Source organism: Heterocephalus glaber, unplaced genomic scaffold, assembly GCF_053883595.1.
Source record: "Heterocephalus glaber isolate CG9 unplaced genomic scaffold, H.glaber_assembly_v1.0 deba00001503, whole genome shotgun sequence".
In the NCBI taxonomy this organism is placed as follows: domain Eukaryota; kingdom Metazoa; phylum Chordata; class Mammalia; order Rodentia; family Bathyergidae; genus Heterocephalus; species Heterocephalus glaber.
In genome coordinates this window covers 1,723,821-1,744,031 of record NW_028258323.1, presented here as the reverse complement: position 1 = coordinate 1,744,031, position 20,211 = coordinate 1,723,821, and the positions used below count along the sequence as shown (strand labels likewise).

At 37.2% G+C, this 20,211-nt stretch overlaps 1 protein-coding gene across 41 annotated transcripts in view; it reads right to left on the bottom strand.

Annotated features, from left to right (window-relative positions):
• The window catches only part of Ptpn13 (protein tyrosine phosphatase non-receptor type 13), a 204,996-nt gene that overhangs the window by 55,809 nt on the left and 128,976 nt on the right, over positions 1-20,211 (bottom strand). For 18 of the 41 annotated variants that reach the window (XR_015440727.1, XM_021248832.2, XM_021248838.2 and 15 more), the window contains 10 exons: positions 19,182-19,256; positions 18,880-19,054; positions 16,747-16,900; positions 15,369-15,507; positions 14,419-14,571; positions 13,530-13,712; positions 10,067-10,253; positions 4,282-4,702; positions 4,045-4,139; positions 2,497-2,553 (listed from right to left, as the gene is read on the bottom strand). Coding sequence is in view for 40 of the 41 variants with exons in the window: in XM_021248832.2 (XP_021104491.2) it covers positions 2,497-2,553; positions 4,045-4,139; positions 4,282-4,702; positions 10,067-10,253; positions 13,530-13,712; positions 14,419-14,571; positions 15,369-15,507; positions 16,747-16,900; positions 18,880-19,054; positions 19,182-19,256 (1,639 nt within the window). In the remaining variant the exon portion in view is untranslated. The remainder of the gene's footprint in view (positions 1-2,496; positions 2,554-4,044; positions 4,140-4,281; positions 4,703-10,066; positions 10,254-13,529; positions 13,713-14,418; positions 14,572-15,368; positions 15,508-16,746; positions 16,901-18,879; positions 19,055-19,181; positions 19,257-20,211) is intronic. The other 23 variants (XM_087185906.1, XM_087185918.1, XM_087185898.1 and 20 more) reach the window with 3 other exon arrangements.

Genomic DNA, 20,211 nt, shown 5'->3' with positions numbered 1-20,211 from the left:
AAATGTTAAGAAAAGCATGTTTCTGGAAAGGTGTCACGACTTTTTTGTATCAAAAAGAACAATCAAGGGGGGCAAAAAAAAAAAAAATCAAGGGTTTAGAATCCTTCCCATATCTGTTTCAAAGTGTAAATTTAGAAGACTTCATGACTTTTTTGTCTTTTCTTCAAGTTTTATATTCCTTAAGAGTCTGTGGAAGCCGAGAAAGGTAAGATTGAACTTAATACATTCATTCTTGCTTCAGGTGATAAATAGTTCGGTATTATGTGATATTCATTTATAACTGTCATCTAATAACCTCAGCCAGCAAGAAGAACACTGAAATGATAATGAGAAGTCCTACACTTACCTGTAGAACAGATTTAACTTCTCGACCCTTTGTTGCTGTATTTGGAAATTATGCTAGCCATACTCTATTATGTAAAAACTGGATTCTCAACAGGGCATTATTTCAGCTTACTTAGGCAGATTGCAAAAGAGTACTGAGGGGACCACAGCCTTGTCTGCAAGCTAACTGGGGGACACCTCCACAGGAAGGTGGAGTGGCCCTTCTGTAGGGCCAGGTGAAGAGATGGGGCTCCAGAGAACCTACTTTAACCTGCCCATGCTCACTGGATACCCAAAGTAAATTCCTATTCTTTTCCATCAGAACTGTAGTTAAAACAAATTGCAAGTTCTCATCCTTGTATAGATTATTATCCAGCTTCTTTTAAAAGTTCAGCTGGGAGAAATAAAATCCACAAATAGCTAGGCATTATCACACCAGGGGGCAGTCTAAAAAGTGGATTAGAGCGTGGGCTCTGGGAAGACTTCCCCCCCTTTAGACCTTGGCTCTATTACTCACTAGCTCTGTGATCTGCACAAGTGAACTTCTCTATGCTCTGATTTATCATTGTGAAGAAGAATAACATTAGCACCCACCTCATAGGACTGTGATGGGGATTAAATGAGAAATGAACATAAAGCGCTTAGTTCAGTAAGAAGCACTCAATGTTTTTAGTCAATGATAATCACCATTATGGTTATGTTCAGTCCACATAAGAAGTCTGATTACAGAAAACTATATACTGAGGTCTTAGTCACTTTCATTTAGGCCCATGCACATGTCCAAATATTTTTGTCTTTAATGATATGCCCTCAACTTTTTTTGAGGATTAATACATCCAGAATAGAGATTTTTAAAAAAATCTTCATTTGTTATGGGTATTTAAGACATTGTATGCATTTTTTACTTGGGAAATAATTTTACTTTCAAGAAAAATTTTGGCCTCTTGAAGAATGAGGATGAATTCTATGATATAGATAAAATGAAAATAATATAAAATAACATTTTGGTATTTGACAGTTTTGATTTACAAAACACCAATTCCACATGGTTCAACCTTTGTCTCATGCCTCTTTGTGCCTTCTCTATCAGGAACTACTGCTTCATCAAGTTTGGCTAAAACAATAATTCTGACTAGCATTTTTCTTTCTTTCTAATCAGACTTTTAATTAGTTCCTCTTTCAGGATCTAAGGGTAAGGTTCTGAAATTTTTGGAGGTAAGAAATGTATAGGTAGTAACAAAACATTTTTCTACCCTTAAAATTGTTAGATCAAATAAAAGATAATGTACAAAGTAAAAGTACTTTGAATTTAAATTCTAAAAATTTTGAACCCACTGACTTAAGTCACTGCACATTTCCAGTATTACTCCTACAGCTTTGTTTCAAATTCTTTCTAAACTATAAATCTTAACATTTAAAGTCTTCAAATTCTCCTCATAATATTTAGGATTTAAGGCTGGTCCCTACGGTTTTTTGTTTCTTTCTCTCTTTTTTTTTGGTGGGGGGTGGTACTGGAGATTTAGAGCTTAGCACCTTTGTACTGAGCTACATCCTGAGCCCTTTCCTATTTTTCATTTAGAGACAGGGTCTCACTAAGTCATTACGTTGCCCAGGCTGGGCTTGAACTTCTGACCCTTCTGCCTCAGTCTCCCAGAGTACTGGAATTACAGATGTGAATCATCACATCTGGCTCTACTTGGTTCCTAGCTTTAACCTGAATCTAACATGCCTCCATCCTGAGATTTTTCTGTTCTCAGAATCTTACTTTCTCTCCTATCTCTCTGTGTCTGTAAAAACACTGTGCCCTTGGTCTGGGAAGCTCATTTCCTCTGAGCAAACCCTCCTTTCAAGATTCAGCTCCAGCATCCCTCTAAAATGACTCCCTTGGTTAAAATACTTTTAGTCAAAATTATCTCTCACCTGAAGTATTATCTTAGATTTCTAAATCTTCAATTTGTCATTTATTTACTTTATCAACAGCAGCCTAATGAATAGGTCCCATTAAAACACCATGATGCTGAAAAATACCAGTCTCTCTTGACTCTCAGGTGAGGCCTAACTCCTTGCACAGAATTAAAGATCTCCACTGTTAGTTCCAAGACTGTTGCATCAAGATACAAGAAAGAAAAAAGGAAATGATGGAAATGGGGGAAAAACATTTTGTAAACCTACCATTTTCTTTTAAGGGTACTTGGGATGAAGAATTTCCAGAATTATGCATAGTCATTCCTGTGATATAAATTAAGTTATTAGACATTTTATAAAATAGTCAGATACTACAGAACTAATTTCTTCTGAAATATTCATAAAAATCAATAAAACATTAAGGCAGCAACATTTTAATATATACTGAGAAAAATACATCTACCTATAATGGGTACATTTACTACTTTTAAATAATATTTAAGCCTATTAACCTGTTTTGCAGTATAAATTTAAACACAAATGTGTTGTTTCTGACAGTGACATTGACATGTCAAATATGAAATGATAAAAGTTTTAAAAGCATTTGTACAAATGTTAAAAAATTTGATATTCAATAAAATGAATAATTCAAACAAAAAACAAATGGAGAAAGTAAATTTCCCTTATGGACGTTTTATTTTATCTGTTTTTCTATAGAATATTTACTACTTTCCTAACACATGGTAGATTTTCTTATAGGACAAAGCCTTTGTAGTGAAAATAGCTTAGAATTTATGAGATCTCATTCTATGTGAACATACTTTGAAAATCTAATGTATTGATGAGTCTCTTACTTACTATTTCAACACAGTTTTACCTCCAAGGAGAAATCTTGCCTTTTATCTGCTTTAATGTTTTTAAAAACTGATTTTAAATGGGTGGTAATCTCTGAAAGTTGTGGATGCCTACATTAAAAATGCTGTTTTCCATAAATATTTATCATCTATAATATAGAGTTTTCTTCCAACTTCATTTATTCCACATATCCGTATTCCAATTACAAAATGAAAAAAGTACTTTTTAAGCTAGGTAATTAAGGCTAAATTTTGGACCTAAGGAGAGAGTTAAGTAGTAGTATTTGGTAAAATAACAGAAGAGGGTATCCTTGCTTCTCTTTTGTCTCGTCAGCTGCTTTTATTTTGAGTAGTAGTTCAGATCTCTGTGCCTAGATATTGAAGTTTCTAAGAGTCTCACATCACTGCCTTTTCCTTTTAACACACAGGACAAGGACAACCTAAACTACTTATCTTGTAAGATATTTTATATATATCTATATATCTATAGATATATATATCTTCTGCATTTAAATAATTAATATCCCTTTAACAGCTAGCTGGGAGACTTTAAGGAAACTTAAACCAACTAAGGATTTGTACCTATCAACCATCAAGTGTAAAACATTTCATAAATTAACTTTTCAGAGACAATCACATTCATGCTAAGCTAAAAGCAGCCTAAATAAACGTTTCAAAAAATATGGCCTTATCAGAAAGCCACACAGACTAGTCAGAAGCAGCCAAGGGACAGCAATCCACAGTAGCGGCACCAGACTGGATTCTCTCACGGGACTGCCATGGCTACTGCGATCAAGAAGAAGCTTAAGTAATAGTCGATGCCATGGAACAATCACTTTTATCTTATTTGGTACTTTAGGACATGGAACCTACAGTAACTTCTTGGGCACTGACAGGATCTTGTTCACTTCACTCTGAGCATGAGGCTTGGGAGAAAGAAGGTAAGTTTGTTTATGCCGACCTATACCATATGCTTGACCAGGGTCTTCAATGGATGAGTCTGATTCGTGTTTCCTCCTTTCAGGACTTCTATTTAAACTTGCAACAGACTTTGAACTAAAGAGGGAAAAGGAAGGTAGGAGGGGAAGTGTCAATGTAAAAAAATGATGAAAATAACAAAATGTTTAAACAAAAACCCAAATGTATGAAATGTAGAATTTACAAATATATAGTTTGGGTGAATTAATCACGTTCTTACTTATTGAGTTTTGTGGGTCCTGCCCAAGATCCTGTATCAGATCTTGTCATCTGGTGGAAAGGTTTTCCCACCAACTCCACAATGGTGTGTGGTGGGGATTCCATGTTAACAATGACATTTTTCCGATGAGGAGAGAGGGGGGGGCCCTGACTGAGATCATGGTATGATTTACTCATCCCGCTAGGCTTCTCCTCCCAGCAGGCCTTGTCACTCTTCTCTTTTGAACTGTTTTGCAATGGCTGGTAAAGCGACAGCTCTGAGCAGGAGAGCCTCTTCAGAATCTCAGCTTGAACTGACAAAGGTCGCACGGCAAGTTTGTTGAGGGTGCTGCTGGCCAGACTGCCAGTGCTGATTGCGCGTCCCATATTAAATCCTCTAACGGACTCTGCTTGGAGGTTCAGGCTCCTAAACGAAGCTCTCTCTACAAGGAAATAGGATTGCTTTACACGATGGGAACACCACAGTATCTTTATGAGAAGAGTCATTGTCATATGTAAAATACAGCATGCAGTTTTTAATCATTTTGATTGCCGACCTAAGTGGATAGCTTTCGAAGTATGGCAATCAAGGGTTTTAAAAGGAGGCTTGCAGATCCTGGTTTTCACACCCTCTCTCCATTCTTTTAGTTTTTGCTCAGCCATAACCTACTCAGCATTTCCTACTTGATTTAACAATTCTCCTGGATCCAATAATTTGCACTTTAGGCCTGCTGACCCTAAGTTCCTAACGGCTTTCAGTTAGAAATGAGATTGACATTTACAAGAGAAAACTTTAACCCTAGTAGTGTTTCCACTAAAACATCAGCAACCAAAAAGATGAGGAGAGGGAGAGATGCAACCTGGATAGGATGATATGCTTGAAAAAGAAGGTGTGCAAAGGAGAGTTTTGTCCCAAGAAAAAGTTTTCAGTTCCTTTAATTTTAAAAACATTCCAGGTTTTGGGAATGATGCACTACCTCTGAACGTAGTAAAAGTACTGAACTGTACATTTTACAACTGTTTATTACTAAAATCACAGCTCAATAATGTCATTAAAAAAGGCCTTTTTTTTTTTGGTACCGGGGATCAAACTAGGGACCTTGCACTTGGGAGGCAGGCGGGGGCACCACTGAGCTAAATCCCCAGGCCAAGGCCTTTAAGGCAACATTTTTAATTTTAATTTTTTCACTGTCATGCTGATTCTCCCTTCTCATCGTGCAGATTTCATGATTCCACCAAGAGCAAGGAGCCACGGGAGGATCAAACAGTGCTACTCTTCTATTTTGGCATCTGTACTAATGTGGCCCACAAGCTCTGGCTCTGTATTTAAATTCACTACTAAATACAAAGTCTTCTTTCAGAGTCTAACTTTTGGAATACCTTCTAACAAGCACTTGGCTATTCTACTGTGTAGGAACCAATTTCACACAAGTATATGACATTTGAGGCTATTCACAAAAGCACTGCCTCATATGTAAATGAAGGACTAGGAAACACAATTCAAATAGGGTGGTTCAAGAATTACACAACCACATCACTGGCACCCCCACTGTCCCCCCGACCCCAGGCAGCAGTCATTGTGTGTTGTGCTTAATTTGGAGTGAAGCTTGAGCACTATGGTGAATAGCTGGAAAAACTTCCTTTAAAAAATGTCAAATAATTACTTAGAACTTTAGATTCCTTGAAACACACTGAAGACTTCTAATATTCATGTATCAGAATGAAGTTTAAATTAACATCTCATTGTTACCAAGAAAATTCAACATTCTTTCTCTAAAGTAGAAGAGGACATCGAATTAAAACAAGAACTTAAAAAGACACTTCTGTAAGCTGGGTGTGGTAGTGCACACCTGTCATCCCAGCACTCTGGGAAGCTGAGACAGGAGGATTCCAAGTTAGAGGTCAGCCTGGACAAATTAGTGACAAAGGGCTGGGGATGTAGCTCACTGAAAAAGCCCTAGGTTCAATCCCCAGTCTGAGGGAGAGAGAAAAAAAGGGGGGAGGGTGGAGAGGGAGTGGGGAGAGAAAGAGCCCAACCTTTGTTTGTTTTGGTACTGGGGATTGAACTCTGGACCTTGTGCTTGTGAGGCAGGCAGAAGAACCACTGAGCTAAATCCCTGGGCCCCCCAACCTTTGTTTTAAACTTCCCAGAATCACCTTTACTATCTTTAACTTAAGATATGGAATCTTTATTAGCGCAGATGACACTATTTTCTTTTATGTTGAGAGCAGCCTTTAATTAAAGAAGGAAAAGAGTCTTGTATAGATTCAATTACTTAGAGTGGAATGTCTTTACACCTCTGCATTATCTATCCTTAAGGAAAAGGGCACCAATAAGGGTGCCTGTTGAGTCTAGATTTTGCCTGTTTTGTGAACATCTCAGGGACTATGGTATTCAGATTCATTCACAGCCTCTTTTTTTTTTTTTTTAAAGGGTCCCACTATGCAGATCAGCTGGCCTTAAACTCACTATGTAGCCCAGGCTGGCTTTGAACTCATGGTGATCCTCCTGCCTCAGCCTCCCAAGTGCTGGCATTACAGGTATGTGCCCCCATGCCTGGCTCACAGCCTACTCTTAAAGCTTGCATATTCTCATGACTTAAAGCACTGCATATTCTCATGCCACAGGAACATAAAGCATCTGCTTATCTCCCTGGCCCCCACCCTCTACCAAAAAGGGCTCTAGCATGGCCTCAGCCCAGGAGAGGTATGAGAACAGCCTCTGCCCTGGCATCACTGCTGAACACGTGGGCTTCACCCTCAGCCTGTGACCCATGTGTCCTAATGTGTTTGTGCCACTATTCAGTTCCTCATACCACTGTGCATTTCCTTGCACTGTTCACTTAACCTCCTGCTCTTTGCAGGGAGACACTTCATTCATTATTCTATTATCCCAGTGTACTACTACTTACAAATACTAAGTGTTCAACAAGTGATTACTTCTTAATTCAATTTCAGGCAAATTAGTTCTTTGAGACTCTCCAAAGGAGAGCACACTGAATTGAGAATCAGAGATTAGAGCTCCACTCGAATTTGACCTCCTTTGAGGTCAGTTGAGACACTCTTCTCTAAACATGTTTCTTCATTAGTAAAATTTTGGATTCAATGGCCTTAAAGCTACTTTCTGCCACCCACATTCTACGATGCTAAAGAAGTTCAATACATTTATTAGTACTTCAACCTCCTACAGATTGTACCAGTAATTTTTACTTGTTTAGTGGAGATAGGTAAGTGGTAGACAGCGACTCCTCACCCAATTCTAAAAGAAAATAATTCCTTTCAAAATTCAACAAAATCTGGGCAATATTATGAGTATCATCTTTAAAAGTGCTCTCACAATATGAATTCAAAGATACACAGCTATGGTGAGCCCAGAGGTGAAGCTGTGAGCTGCGCAGAGCATTTCTCCCTTCATGGATGAGAAAAATGAGACTAAAAGTTGCTTTCCTAAGGTCATTCATCTACTACTACTCCTACTATTATATGGTATGTGGTACATCACAGAAGAGCACAGAGTATAGTAGTAGCATTATCTCCTGCTGCTGCTGGTACTACAATTACCAAAGTACTAAGTAGCAAAGGAGTAGTGGTAAAACCTGGATTGTGGTGATAACAACAACAACAACAACAACAACAATAATGAATATTTATTGAATTCTCACTGCTGGGCATGTGTATGTGACCTTATGATGGAACCCAGGGCCTCATGCATGCTAGGCAAGCATTCTACTACTGAGCTACATCCTTAGCCCTGGTCTGCTGGGCACTGTGTTTACAGTGTTCTCCATGTATAAATCCTTTTTACTTCACAACAATCTTATGGTGCAGACATCATCATCATGAGAGATGGAGAACCAAGGCAGAGAATTTGAGCAGCTTGCCCCAGGCTTTAGGGTCTGTAAGTGACAGAACCCACTTTGGACACTGGCAGGTGGACTCCAGAGCTCAAGCTCTTGACCACCGTTCATGTTGAATATCCCTAATCTGAAAATGCAAAATCTGAAATGTGAACCTTTCTGAGTGTTTGATATGCCACTACAAGTAGAAAATTCAATATCCGATCTCATCTGAGAGGTCACAGCCAGAACACAGGCACATTAAAAATACATATAGCGTCACTTTCAGGCTATGTGTGTAAGGCACATATGAGATGTACATGAATTTTGTGTTTAAACTTGGTCCCATCCACAATATACCTCATTATTCTAAAATTGGAAAAAAATCTCCAATCCAAAACACTTCTGGCCCCAAATATTTTAGATACGGGATACTCAAACTGCATTATATTTGTTATTTAATATGAAATGTTGAAGACAGACAAATGGCTTCAAAGTTTTGCCTTCTGACTCTTTTTACTATATTTCATCTAAAATGATATAATCTTCAATTGATCAATTCTGGTTCCAAGTGGGAATTCCTAATGATAATTCTGATAGCTTTAATAGTTTGACACTTCACTACCCTTTGAAAATATATAATAGCACATAAACTTTTTAGCAAAGAAGGGAAATTTTAAAAATGCAATTACTTTATAGTAATGGTTATCATATTTTAGCATGCATAAAAATTGTTACTGAAGAAAGTTGATTAAAATGCAGATTCTAGGGACCTAATTCCCAAAGAATGTATTTTTCCAAGTTTCAGGTAGATTCCTAGAATCTTCATTTTAAATAAGCATATGGTCTCACTTCATCTTGATTCTGAAAGATTGAGAGGCATCTATTCATAGTTTGCCATCATCCCAGTCTGATCCTATGGGAAAAATATTTTCTGTAAGATTTCAGCATGTAAGAAAGTTTGAGAAAAGAATTCATAGCACAAGGTCATTACTGCTATTCCATTAAATTTTAAAATCATACACTTCAGAGTATTCACTTAGGTGTAAAAGAATTTGCTATGTGGAACTGATTTTGTATCACTTTAATCTCTGCATGTCGTCTTGCAGGATAAACTTTAACTCAGCTCTGATTGAGTTATTATTAGAGCTAAATTAGTTTTTCCATTTTTTTTTCCAGAAAAAGTGAAACCACTGTCCTCACCATTTATATTGAGTACTGTGGTTATTTATTTCAATTTCTGAGCAGGGATGCACTCAGCTAAAACTAAGAGATGGTAAACTGGCCACTCACAAAAATGCATGTCTATCTCTTTACTATCCTGGGAAGATTCTCTTCCTGTCCTGAGTACTTACTCCATCTTCTCCTGCCTTGCTTCCCATGTTATTTCCCTTATCCATTTCATTTATCGCCACTACTGAAGTAATTCTGCCTTTTAAGTCTAATTTAAGTGTCACCTCTCCAGTCCTCCAGCCTGATCTTCCTCTTCTCTTACAATGCAGACCATAGAGTCTATATGATACAATCAGTTAAACTCACGGAACTTATTGAAACTTTTTGTGTCCTACTGTTTCATGTATATTGGTCTTAACTTTTCCAAATAGTGTGTAAGTTTATTATAGGTAGAGAATGTGGCCCAAATGTTTTCATAATATTTATATCAAATACGTTATAGATAATTACAAAGTAGTCCTCTCAACAGATTCTCCCTGACTTAAGCTGGGGTGGTGTCTTCAAAATGAACATAAAGTTGAAATATTGGCTTCACTTGTTTTTTCTTTTAGTACTGGGGATTGAACTCAGGACCTTGCACTCACCAGGCAGGCGCAGTGCCACTGAGCTACATCCCCAGCCCCTTGCTTCACTTGTGACACCTTTGCAAACTTGATGTAGTCAATATATATATATAAAGTTTTCATTCTAAGCATGGTAGTTTTTCAAAATTTGCAGCAAAAATCATGCATGAGTCACCTGGAGCAGTTTGTTTCTCCTTACCAATGTCTTGGGCATCTTGGTTGCTCTGTCTTGCTCTCATCTGCAGCTGGAACTTATGCTGGGAAGAGCAGAGGTGCAGCAGGTACTGGCAGACTTTGCTGTTGTCTGTCTGGAAGGCATGTTTTATTTCATCTGATGTATTCTGCAGTGTAATTTTCTTTTTCTACAATATTAACCAGGGGTATTCATAATTAGGATGCTTTCCTATGACTTTTATATAAACAAATACTCTAGTAAGTAAAATATAATTTATATTTCCTATTATTAGGCAGAGGTATTCCTTGCCTGATACCTAATATAAATATAAAAATATAATCCTGTATTATAAACAAATGCAGGAAACAAATTAAATTATTTGCCACTTTCAGAAGTTGTAGCCTAAATCAGATTGCAGGTCAGCATGAGCTAGAGAGGAGTTTCTTTTAATGAGATGACTGGTATTTTAAGTTGATGGCAGTGTTTTCAAATTATCAAGCCTGTTTAAAATAATGACCAGAAATATGTATTCTATTTGTCTGAGTAGAGAAACTGAAGTTCAACAATTATTGTTTTTCTTAATTTATATACAATGATAATAGCTGTGATTCAGTTAAACAGAATCTGGACGGTATGAAGACTAGGATAGATGTGGGAATTTTAAAAAATGTGGTAATGAAATGGTACTGGATAACTGCTGGGTTGAGAGATAAAATGCTTTGACATTCAGAGATGGAAATTCTTACCAACTCAGGGAAAGTAGGAAAATAACAAGCTAGCTTTATTTCCCTGATGATTCCCAAAAAGTGAATGTTTCTTGTATGAGTCTTCCTCAAATTTGCAAGCTATGTGCTGAAGCTTGTAGGTGGATCTATATATACCTTTAGAGATAAGCATGTAATGTTCTAGACATCTAAGGTAATATTCCTGGAGAATTACTTCAATCCAGTTAGAGTACAGGCTGTCGCTTGCCTACTGTGCAAATTATTCTTTTTACTTCATGTCCTTTATTTTTATTTCAAATGCAAAAATAGATGCAGAAAAGTCAAATTTAGTAGGATCACAAAAGATACAACAATAGAATTGCCCAGACTATAATTACTCAGGTGCATCTTCATAATCTCTGGCCTTGCTTATTTATAAATTTTTAAATTGATTTTTTTATTTACAAAAATTTATGTTAAAGAAACTTTATGTCCCAATGATAAACAGAAAACTAGTTATCACTTGCCACAAATAGAATCTATCTCTAGAAATACATGATAATGAATGTAATAAAACCAAAACAACCTTGTTAAATTCTAGCTAGATATGGTTGCCAGTGAAATCTGAGACTAAGCCTGTTCTCTATTAAAAGTGGAAATCAGCAACTGTTAGAGAAGCCTTAAAGACAGTAGCACCAAACTATGCTTCCCATATTTGATAAGGTTCTTGACAAAGCCTGCAGTACTAAAGGAAACTGAGGTAATCCAGAGAGTGATGGAAGCAAGTCAGAGGGCTTTAAGTGCAAACAAGCAAAGACACAGGAATGCCCTCAGAAACCGCCTAACCCTTGTCAGGGTGAGTATTATCTTGATAGTGAGTAGTACAATTGGTAACTCTTCAAGTAGTATAATTAGTAACTCTTCCATTAGATAGAGAACATTTTGCCTTTCAAACTTATCACTTAACTACTATCAAGTAATTTGCAAGGACACTGAACTCTAAGGTGGTAAAGCACTCTCACTGACTAAGTCAATCATATGAGAGACAAAAGAGCAACAAAATTGGAATCTGTATAAGATACCCAAAGGCAACAAAGGAGTGTGGGCAGAAGAACCCCCACCAAAGATAAGTTAGAGGTACAGAATAATTATGAAAAGTGATGTTGTAGATGATACCATTCCCCACCTCAAGCCCCCTTCCCTCCCTATGTTGTTGTAGATGATTTAACATCTAAGAAAGAAATACTGGTTTGAAACAAACTAGAATAATATTTGACTATAAGAGTTAACTGATGAGCAGACAAGAAGTGTGACTGTGAGAACTCAGTTGTGAGAGACCTGAAGGCTGAAGGGTGATTTTTTTCACCCCCTCCCCTCCCGCCATCACCCCCAAAGTTAGTAGAAAAGAGAGCTCTGCATTACAGAAAGAATTTCAGGACAAATCGTGCTGTTAAATACCGGAATAGCTTATGTGGGAATGTGGTCTACTCTTTATTACTGCAGATCTTTACAAATGAGTTTATCATGGTTACACACAGTACTCTTTATAAGGTGGATGGTGTGATAGCTTGGTGAATAACAGAGCTAAATACTATAATGATTACTTGTTGCTCTTTCAAAACTGGTCCAAAATGGATTATATTAAATTAATCTAAAGTTTTCTTCAGACACCTGTTACATTAGAATATCCACTGGAGGAAAATTAAACCCAGGTAATATTCTGGTGCTGACAATCTGGAGAAGGTGAGGGTGGTCTGTGGTTTCCTGAATAGAACAAATTACTATCTGATAATCCTGGTGGTACTTCTGGGTTTCACAGGAAACCAACCCACCATTAGGTCTACAACTGATTTCAAAGTTCTTTAGGCTGAACTTTTTTGTTTGGAACTTTTTTTTTTTTTTTGGTACCGGGGATTGAACTTGGGTCCTTGCGCTTGCGCAGCAGGCGACGAAACCACTGAGCTAAATCCCCAGTCCCTTTAGGCTGAACATAATCCAAAGTCTATCATGACCTTGATATCCTTACAAATATTATCCTGTTGAAAACATATTTCAACCCAAATATGAAGTAAAGATATCAGGAATCCACGAATACCACAAGGAAATAAATATCCGAACATATTTTCTATTCACCTCTGGGGTTTGCCAATGGCACTTCAATGTCCAGATACTCTATGTCCAAAATCAAAATAGGCCTTTAGAGCTTAGCATCTTCCATAAACATGGTATTTTCTGAATATAACTTTTCTAACTTTATCTCCCTAGAGAATATGCACTAAAACCTTAAACTGTAGAAAGTCATGGGACTAGTTTATAAAATGCATTATAGCTTTGAATTTGAGATTCCCATAATAGTTGCTATAAGGGACCCATTCTTGAGCTAGACAAATTTTATCAAGATAGTCATCTACCTTAAAAATATTGGAGGAGTTTCTCCATGTGAAAAGTTGTATACAACCCTGGAGTAAGTTCTGACTTAACAGAGAATCCAATTTAGTTGTAGTTTAACTTAGGTTAACCAAGCATATAACCAGCTCAGAATGTATCGTATGCTGTGAAAAATTATCTGAGAAAACTAGAAACAAATCTCAATAATACTTCCTATAGCTAAGAAAGAAGAGTTAAATAGTATTAAGACATAATAACATTACTGAAAGGTAGGGCCTAAGTTTAGTTGAAGAAAGTCAATTAGTATGTTACATAGGAATTGAAAATAGTCATTTAAAATACAATGAAGAGGGGATTAAAAATGGACATACAGAAAAAGAAATCTTCTTGGTTTCCCTCCATGGAAAGCGAAGAACCAATGTGCGAACTCCATTGTGAACTTCAAACACCAGAACACCTTTAGAACAGACTCCAAGCAGTATTCCTGTTTGTGACTTCTTCTCAGGGTGTACCCGGTGAAAATGAACTCCATATTCTGTCAGTCTTTGGCAGACCTGTTGGAACAATATCATACCATGGCAGTGTACTTTGATAAATGGTGACATGAAGCTATAGAAGTTATGCTTGCACCAATGTAGTTTAATGTGAAAAGGACAGTCTTTCCAACAATGTTGCCAGAACAATGTATATCCACTGCCAAAAAATAAACCTCAACATTTATTTCACTTATAAAAATTTTACTATGCTTGATACTTAGCATTGGAAAACAAATCTAACAACAAATCACTTTAGTAACATTAAAAACTTGCTCATCAAGAGTCAATCTTAAAATGTAAAGGCAAATACACCCTGAGAAGTAGATCTATGTACATATATTTAAACTAGGCACAGTAGTGTACACCTATAATCTCAGATACTTGGGAGGCTGAGACAAGAGAATTTCATGTCTCAGCTTAACTTAGGCAACTTAGCAGCTTAGTGAGACTCTGTCTCAAAATAAATAAAAAGGGTTGGGGATATAGCTGTGTAGAAGAGCACTTGCCTAGCATGTGCAAGGCCATGGTTCAAACCCCAGCACCATAACAAACAAACAAACCATAAACAACGAACAAGCCAGAACACCACAGATTTAGTCAGGAATAAATGAAATAAAATAATCCACAGTATCAATTACTGGCCTCTGAGCTTTTAGATGTGTGTCCTCCAACATCTCCTTATTTTGTAGGAGGATGTTTATCTTTTGTAGTCTTATATGCTTACCTTTAAAAATTCTACCTCTGTCTCTTTTTCAGAAGCTCCCACATAGGTATTATGCAATTTTGGTAACTCTTCTTTAATATAGGATAAATCAAGTTTCTCCATCACTCTAGCAGGCAAATAATGTTCCATTCTAAAGTAAGATACACCATGAACCTAGAAGGGAGAATGTTTCATAAGCGGTCCTATTTGTCTTTTATTAGAGACAACTCTTTTGCCTTAGTCAAGAGATGAATACTGTTTCTGCTTCTCTCTCTCTGAGGAATGAGCTTTAAGGGAAAGGCATCAGTCTCTCTTCTATTCAGGGAGGCAGAAGGACTGAACTGATGGCAAGCTGCAGGAACGTGACATCTGAGGGCCTCATGCTACCTCTGCTAAGAATTGATGTGTGAGGGGGCCAGGGATTTAGTTCGGCGGCACAGAGCCTGCCTTGTAAGAGCAAGGTCCTCAGTTCTATCCCCAGTACCAAAAAAAAAAAAAAAAAAAAAAAGAATTGATGTGTGAGGGCTGCTGCTCAGGTGGTATAGTCTTTTGTACCTTGTTCCTCTTAGCTCACGGATACACAGGATCAGGAGGCTGTGAGGATACAGTGAGTTTTCCACACGCTGAGCTCTGCTCTGTTCTCAGCCTCTCACTTCATAGATATGAGTGCAATGCTGAGGAACCCTTTGACCCCTACACAGACTCTATTACTTAGAGACTGGGAGAGGAGAAGGTAAGTGATAGATAGTCCCAAACTCTAAAATAGGATAATTTTAAATGGAAAAATAAGTCCCACTCTGTATGACTGTGCATAGCAAATGTACTTCTGGAGTTTAGTCATTCTGAGGCACCAAACTAGCCTCAAAAACTTCAGACCTGAGCATGAAATCTTTTAACCAGATTTAGTTCTCAATTATGCTAAGGGTAATGCTAATATAAAAGCAGTCTTGAGGGAAAAAAATAAATCCAACCTCTAGCTGATAATCTCCATACTCAGCCTGGAGTGCCAAGGATGCCAGCAATAAGGAAGTTTCATCATCACAGTGTATCCTCTCCTCCAAAATATCTTTCCGCAGCTGAAGGTAATACTGATGACAGGTCAGAGTATGTCTGAAAAAACAAACAAGCACACCAGCACCCTGGCCTTTAGTCTTGAATCTTGAGGTGAATTTAATTATAGGCACACAAATTTAGTTTCCAATGTAGTTTATTACTAAGTTTGCTGTTGAGTTTTTAAAAGGTGCAAGAATTCAATAAGCTATGTGAAGGAAATACTGATCTTCTCCTTTATCTAAGAGGGATGTGTTTCAGGACTCCCAGCAGATGCCTGAAACTCAGGTAGCACCAGACCCTATACACACTGTATCTTTATCTACACATTCATGCCTTTGATAAAGTTCAATTTATAAAGTAGCCACAATAAGATATTTATAACAGTAACAACACAGATCTTAGTGACCTTAGTCTATTTTCTTTTCTTTTCTTATTAAGTCAAGAGTTTTTACCTTTTCACTTAAACGAAGCACTTTACAGACTCTCTGTGGCATATGTGTGGCATATGCTGCAATCCCATGCTAGCTGATGTGGTAAGCAAGACAGCTGCTGAGTGACTAACAGGCAGACTGTGTATTCAGCACAGATACACTGGCAGGGAGGAGTAGAATGGTACAACATGGTATGCAGAAGAACCCAGTGCAATTTAAAATGCATGAATTGTTTACTTCTGCAATTTTCTATGTAACATTTTCTGACCATAGCTGTTATGGTTTGGGTCTGGATGTCCCCCCAAAGCCTCATTCAGTCAGAGGTAGCTGAATCTGGAATGTGTGATGCTGGGATTAAGGGCATGTGATTATTAAACCACTACATGTGAGTGAGTGGTTTAGCACCACCCTAATCCCAGTAATCTAGATGGGATAAAAGAGGCAGAAGAGGTAATGAAGGGTTCTTGTTGCCTTTGCTACCTTGTGCACACCATTCTGTTTCTCCTTTGCTATGAGTGTTTGTCATTCACCCTGCCTTGGAGCCAGACGATTATGGACTGAAACCTCTATGAACTGTAAGCCAAATAAACCCCTTCCCCCTAACTTTGGGTGTCGGGTGTTTTGACTCAGCAATGAGAGAAAAGTAACTAACACAGTGGCTGACCACAGGTAACTGAACTATGGAAACAAAGCCATAGATACGGGAGGGCCTACTGTACTTCTTTTAATATAAAGCTGAAATTATCCTTGATCACTATCAAGTAGTTCACTACACGTAAGTCAAGAGTAATTCACCACCAGTAAGTCTTAGGGTCAAAAGAGAAGGGGCCCAAAAAGAGTAAATGAGAAACTCTGGTGTACTCACTGTATTAGACTAATATCCTCCATGAAAAATTTAATTCGAAAAAACAAGGTAAAATTAACAGCAGCTTTGCTCTTTTTCTTTGGTTCTTCTTTCCATCCTTCTGGGGCCACTTTGGTTAATTTTAAATCAGGATCAACAAAAAAATACTCATTATCTAAAACAGAGGGAGAAGAACTATCAGATAAAAGTGTCCCTTTGATTTCTTCATTGTACAAAACATTATCACACAAGAATATGACTGCTATGAAGTATGACAAGGAGCTGTACATCACTGGGTATGGGTGAAGACAATATGGCTCCATCTTTTAAAGTGCAGGCTCTAAAGACAGACAGGTCTGGACTCGATTCCTGGCCACATCATTTACTACCTGTACACCACTGAATAAACTATTCTACCTCTCGGGACATCAATTTTCCTGACTATAAGATTAGGGTAACACCAGTTCCTGCTTTTTATGGTTGTTGTAAGGATCAGATGACATACTGGATATAAAATACTGGGTAAATCAAGTTGTACATGGTACTAAAATAAATGTGAGCTATTACTTGTTATTACTGAACCACTAGCTAGGCCCGGGGATTTAGCTCAGTGGTTCCGGCGCCTGCCTTGCAAGTGCAAGGTCCCGAGTTCAATCCCTGGCACAAAAAAAAAAAGTGAACCACTAGCTGAAACTTAGGAGAAATGAAAGATACTGTTTTTTTGTTTTTTTTTTGGTACCGGGGATCGAACTTGGGTACTTATGCTTGCAAGGCAGGCAGCGGAACCACTGAGCTAAATCCCTGGCCCTAACTAAAGATAATACTTTTTATTTTTAAATGTTACTACTTAACTATTTTTTATTCTCTACAAATACATAAAAGGATTATTCAATAAAATCTGATTTTGTACTAAATGTTTAAGCAATTTGGTATATTATAAATAGAAATTCTGACTATCTTCATGTCTGATTAGTCTAAAAATGAGAATTGTTAAATAATAGAATATCATTAAGTATTAATTGCATATTTATTCAATGACTCTACAAAACAAATTATTCATTTTTAAGGCATAATATTCAACAAAATATGTTATTGGTTTTTCTTGGTTTTTATTTTTTGGTACTGGGGATCGAACTCGGGCCCTTGCACTTGCAAGGCAGGCGGCGAAACCACTGAGCTAAATCCCCAGCCCAGTAAAATATGTTTAAGGAAATACTTATTTTCTTTTGGTACCGGAGGTCGAACTCAGGACCTTGCGCTTGCACGGCAGGCACTGGAACCACTGAGCTAAATCCCCAGCCTGGAAATACTTACTTCCTTTAAAAAAGTCATTAAAATATTGTAGAGTTTCAAGATCACTGACTCTTTGTCATTTATGGTACCTTGTTGTCTAAGTTAAACTATAAGAAATCTGAAATACTAAAGAGTAATTCATAAGCATAATGATTTATCAAAGAATAAAAATCAATTCCGAAGAGCTTCTTATTGCTATGACAACTATAATTGATAAAGAGGAGCTTTTATTAATGCTGTGCTCTGAGACCACTATGGTTGTGTATGTCATGGAGTTCAGTGGATGTAATGTTTAGAAGATAAGAGAAATGACTAATTTTCAGTCATCAACTAACGACACTTAAGAAAGACTACATAGTTTTAGGACAGTAGACTATAAGTTGTGAAAACTCAGAGATAGAGCCCTGTGATATATAAATATACACCATATGCTTATATATTTGCAGTTAACATATTGATAATGGTCCCTAGAATGTGACAATTAAAATCTATTGTATTTTTAGCTGGGTCCAATGGTACAGTCTCAGTTACTCAGGAGGCTGAGGCAGGAGGATCATATGAGCCTAAGAATTTGAGACTGGCCTAGGAAAACAAATACCCCAAGATAAAGCAGCAAAACCCAATCTATTCTTACAGTGTTAGCCAAAGAAAAATCTTCATAGTAGATACAGAAGGTACCTAACAAACATGGCTATTAAAAAATGAAGGTGGGAGAAGTTCCTAACTGACTTCCACTTTTCAACACTGACTTGTTCATTAAGTTAATGTTTCCCAAAATGAAGTTGAGCAAGATAATAATTAAAGGAAGTCAGTTTGCTGCTAAGTTTCCATTCTGTTCTCTGATTTTAAAATGCATGGTACCTTTGAGAGTTGCTAAAGCAAACAAATGATGCTCCACTAAGCCAATGTGGGCCACAACCATATCAAACACATCTTTACATATGGTTTTGGTATTACAGGTCAGTTCCAATCTCTGTCCGCTCAAAAGTATTATGTTTACTTTTCTCCGATTATCCTCATTCTTCCCTTTCTTGGTCTACAATTGAAAAAAAGAAATGACATTTATTAAATAAAGCTTTATAAGTATTTAAATGGGTTTTTTAAAACAAAAGTACTGGGATAATACTTTTGCACCAGGTATACAAATTGGTTTTATTACTTACAAGGATAGACCGTGGCAAATCCAAAGATACAAATGGTTCAACTGTCATTTTCACAAACTCAGGGCCAAAGAAATTCTGCAAATTACATAAGAAGAATTAATATTTTTACCATTTCTTCTCTTTCCTTGCAAGAAAAATAATGCTATAATAATGCATAACATTTAAAGCTACCACATTAGAACTAGGTGATCTAAAACAAATGCAGAAATTTTCAACAGAGCAGTTTAGGGAAATGTGCCAAAACCAAGAATGGAACATACCCTACACACAGAAGCTCTTCCTAAATATTTGTTTTCTACCAGTGAGGTCAAATATAATGCCCAGCTTTATACTGTTTTATTATTTTACTGGTTTTCAATATTTGGCCCTCAGGTAGCTTAAAAAAATAAGTAATCTTGGGCTCAAGGTGTAGGTCAGTGGTAGAGTGCGTCCCTAACATCATGAGGCCCTCGCGTCAATCTCCAGCATCACACACACACACACAAAGCAACACATAAAGTAATAAAAAAATTAGTTATTAAGTTCATTCATATACAGTTTTGTTTTTATATTGGTAATGTGTGAAGTGAGTGAAGAGAACTGCATTGTTTTAGAGTGATATTCAATCTAAAATGAATTACAGTAAAAGGAACCTACTTGGTGAGTACAAAATACACATATCCATCTGTACCCATGACTCTGGAATGCTTTTCACACTTTTGTTTTACATTGTTTTACACAGTGAGAATTAGGGACAATATAGACATCACATTGTCTCTATCTCTCATCAATAAAATACCTCAGGAATTGGGAACACTCAAAGGATGGGGAGAGCAGAATCTGTACTCTGAATTTATTGCTCTTCAGTCCTCTCCCCTATCCTCTTGTACACTCAGGGACTTTAGTTAAGAGGGGAGAACTGGTTTAAGAGATAACTTAAAACAAGTTACACTCTGGGGTAGCAGGAATGAGAACAGTTAGAAAGAAAGGCAGGAGGGAGGCAAGGCAAATATTCAGGCTGAGTCAGGTGGTGTAGTGTGTGTGGTCCTGC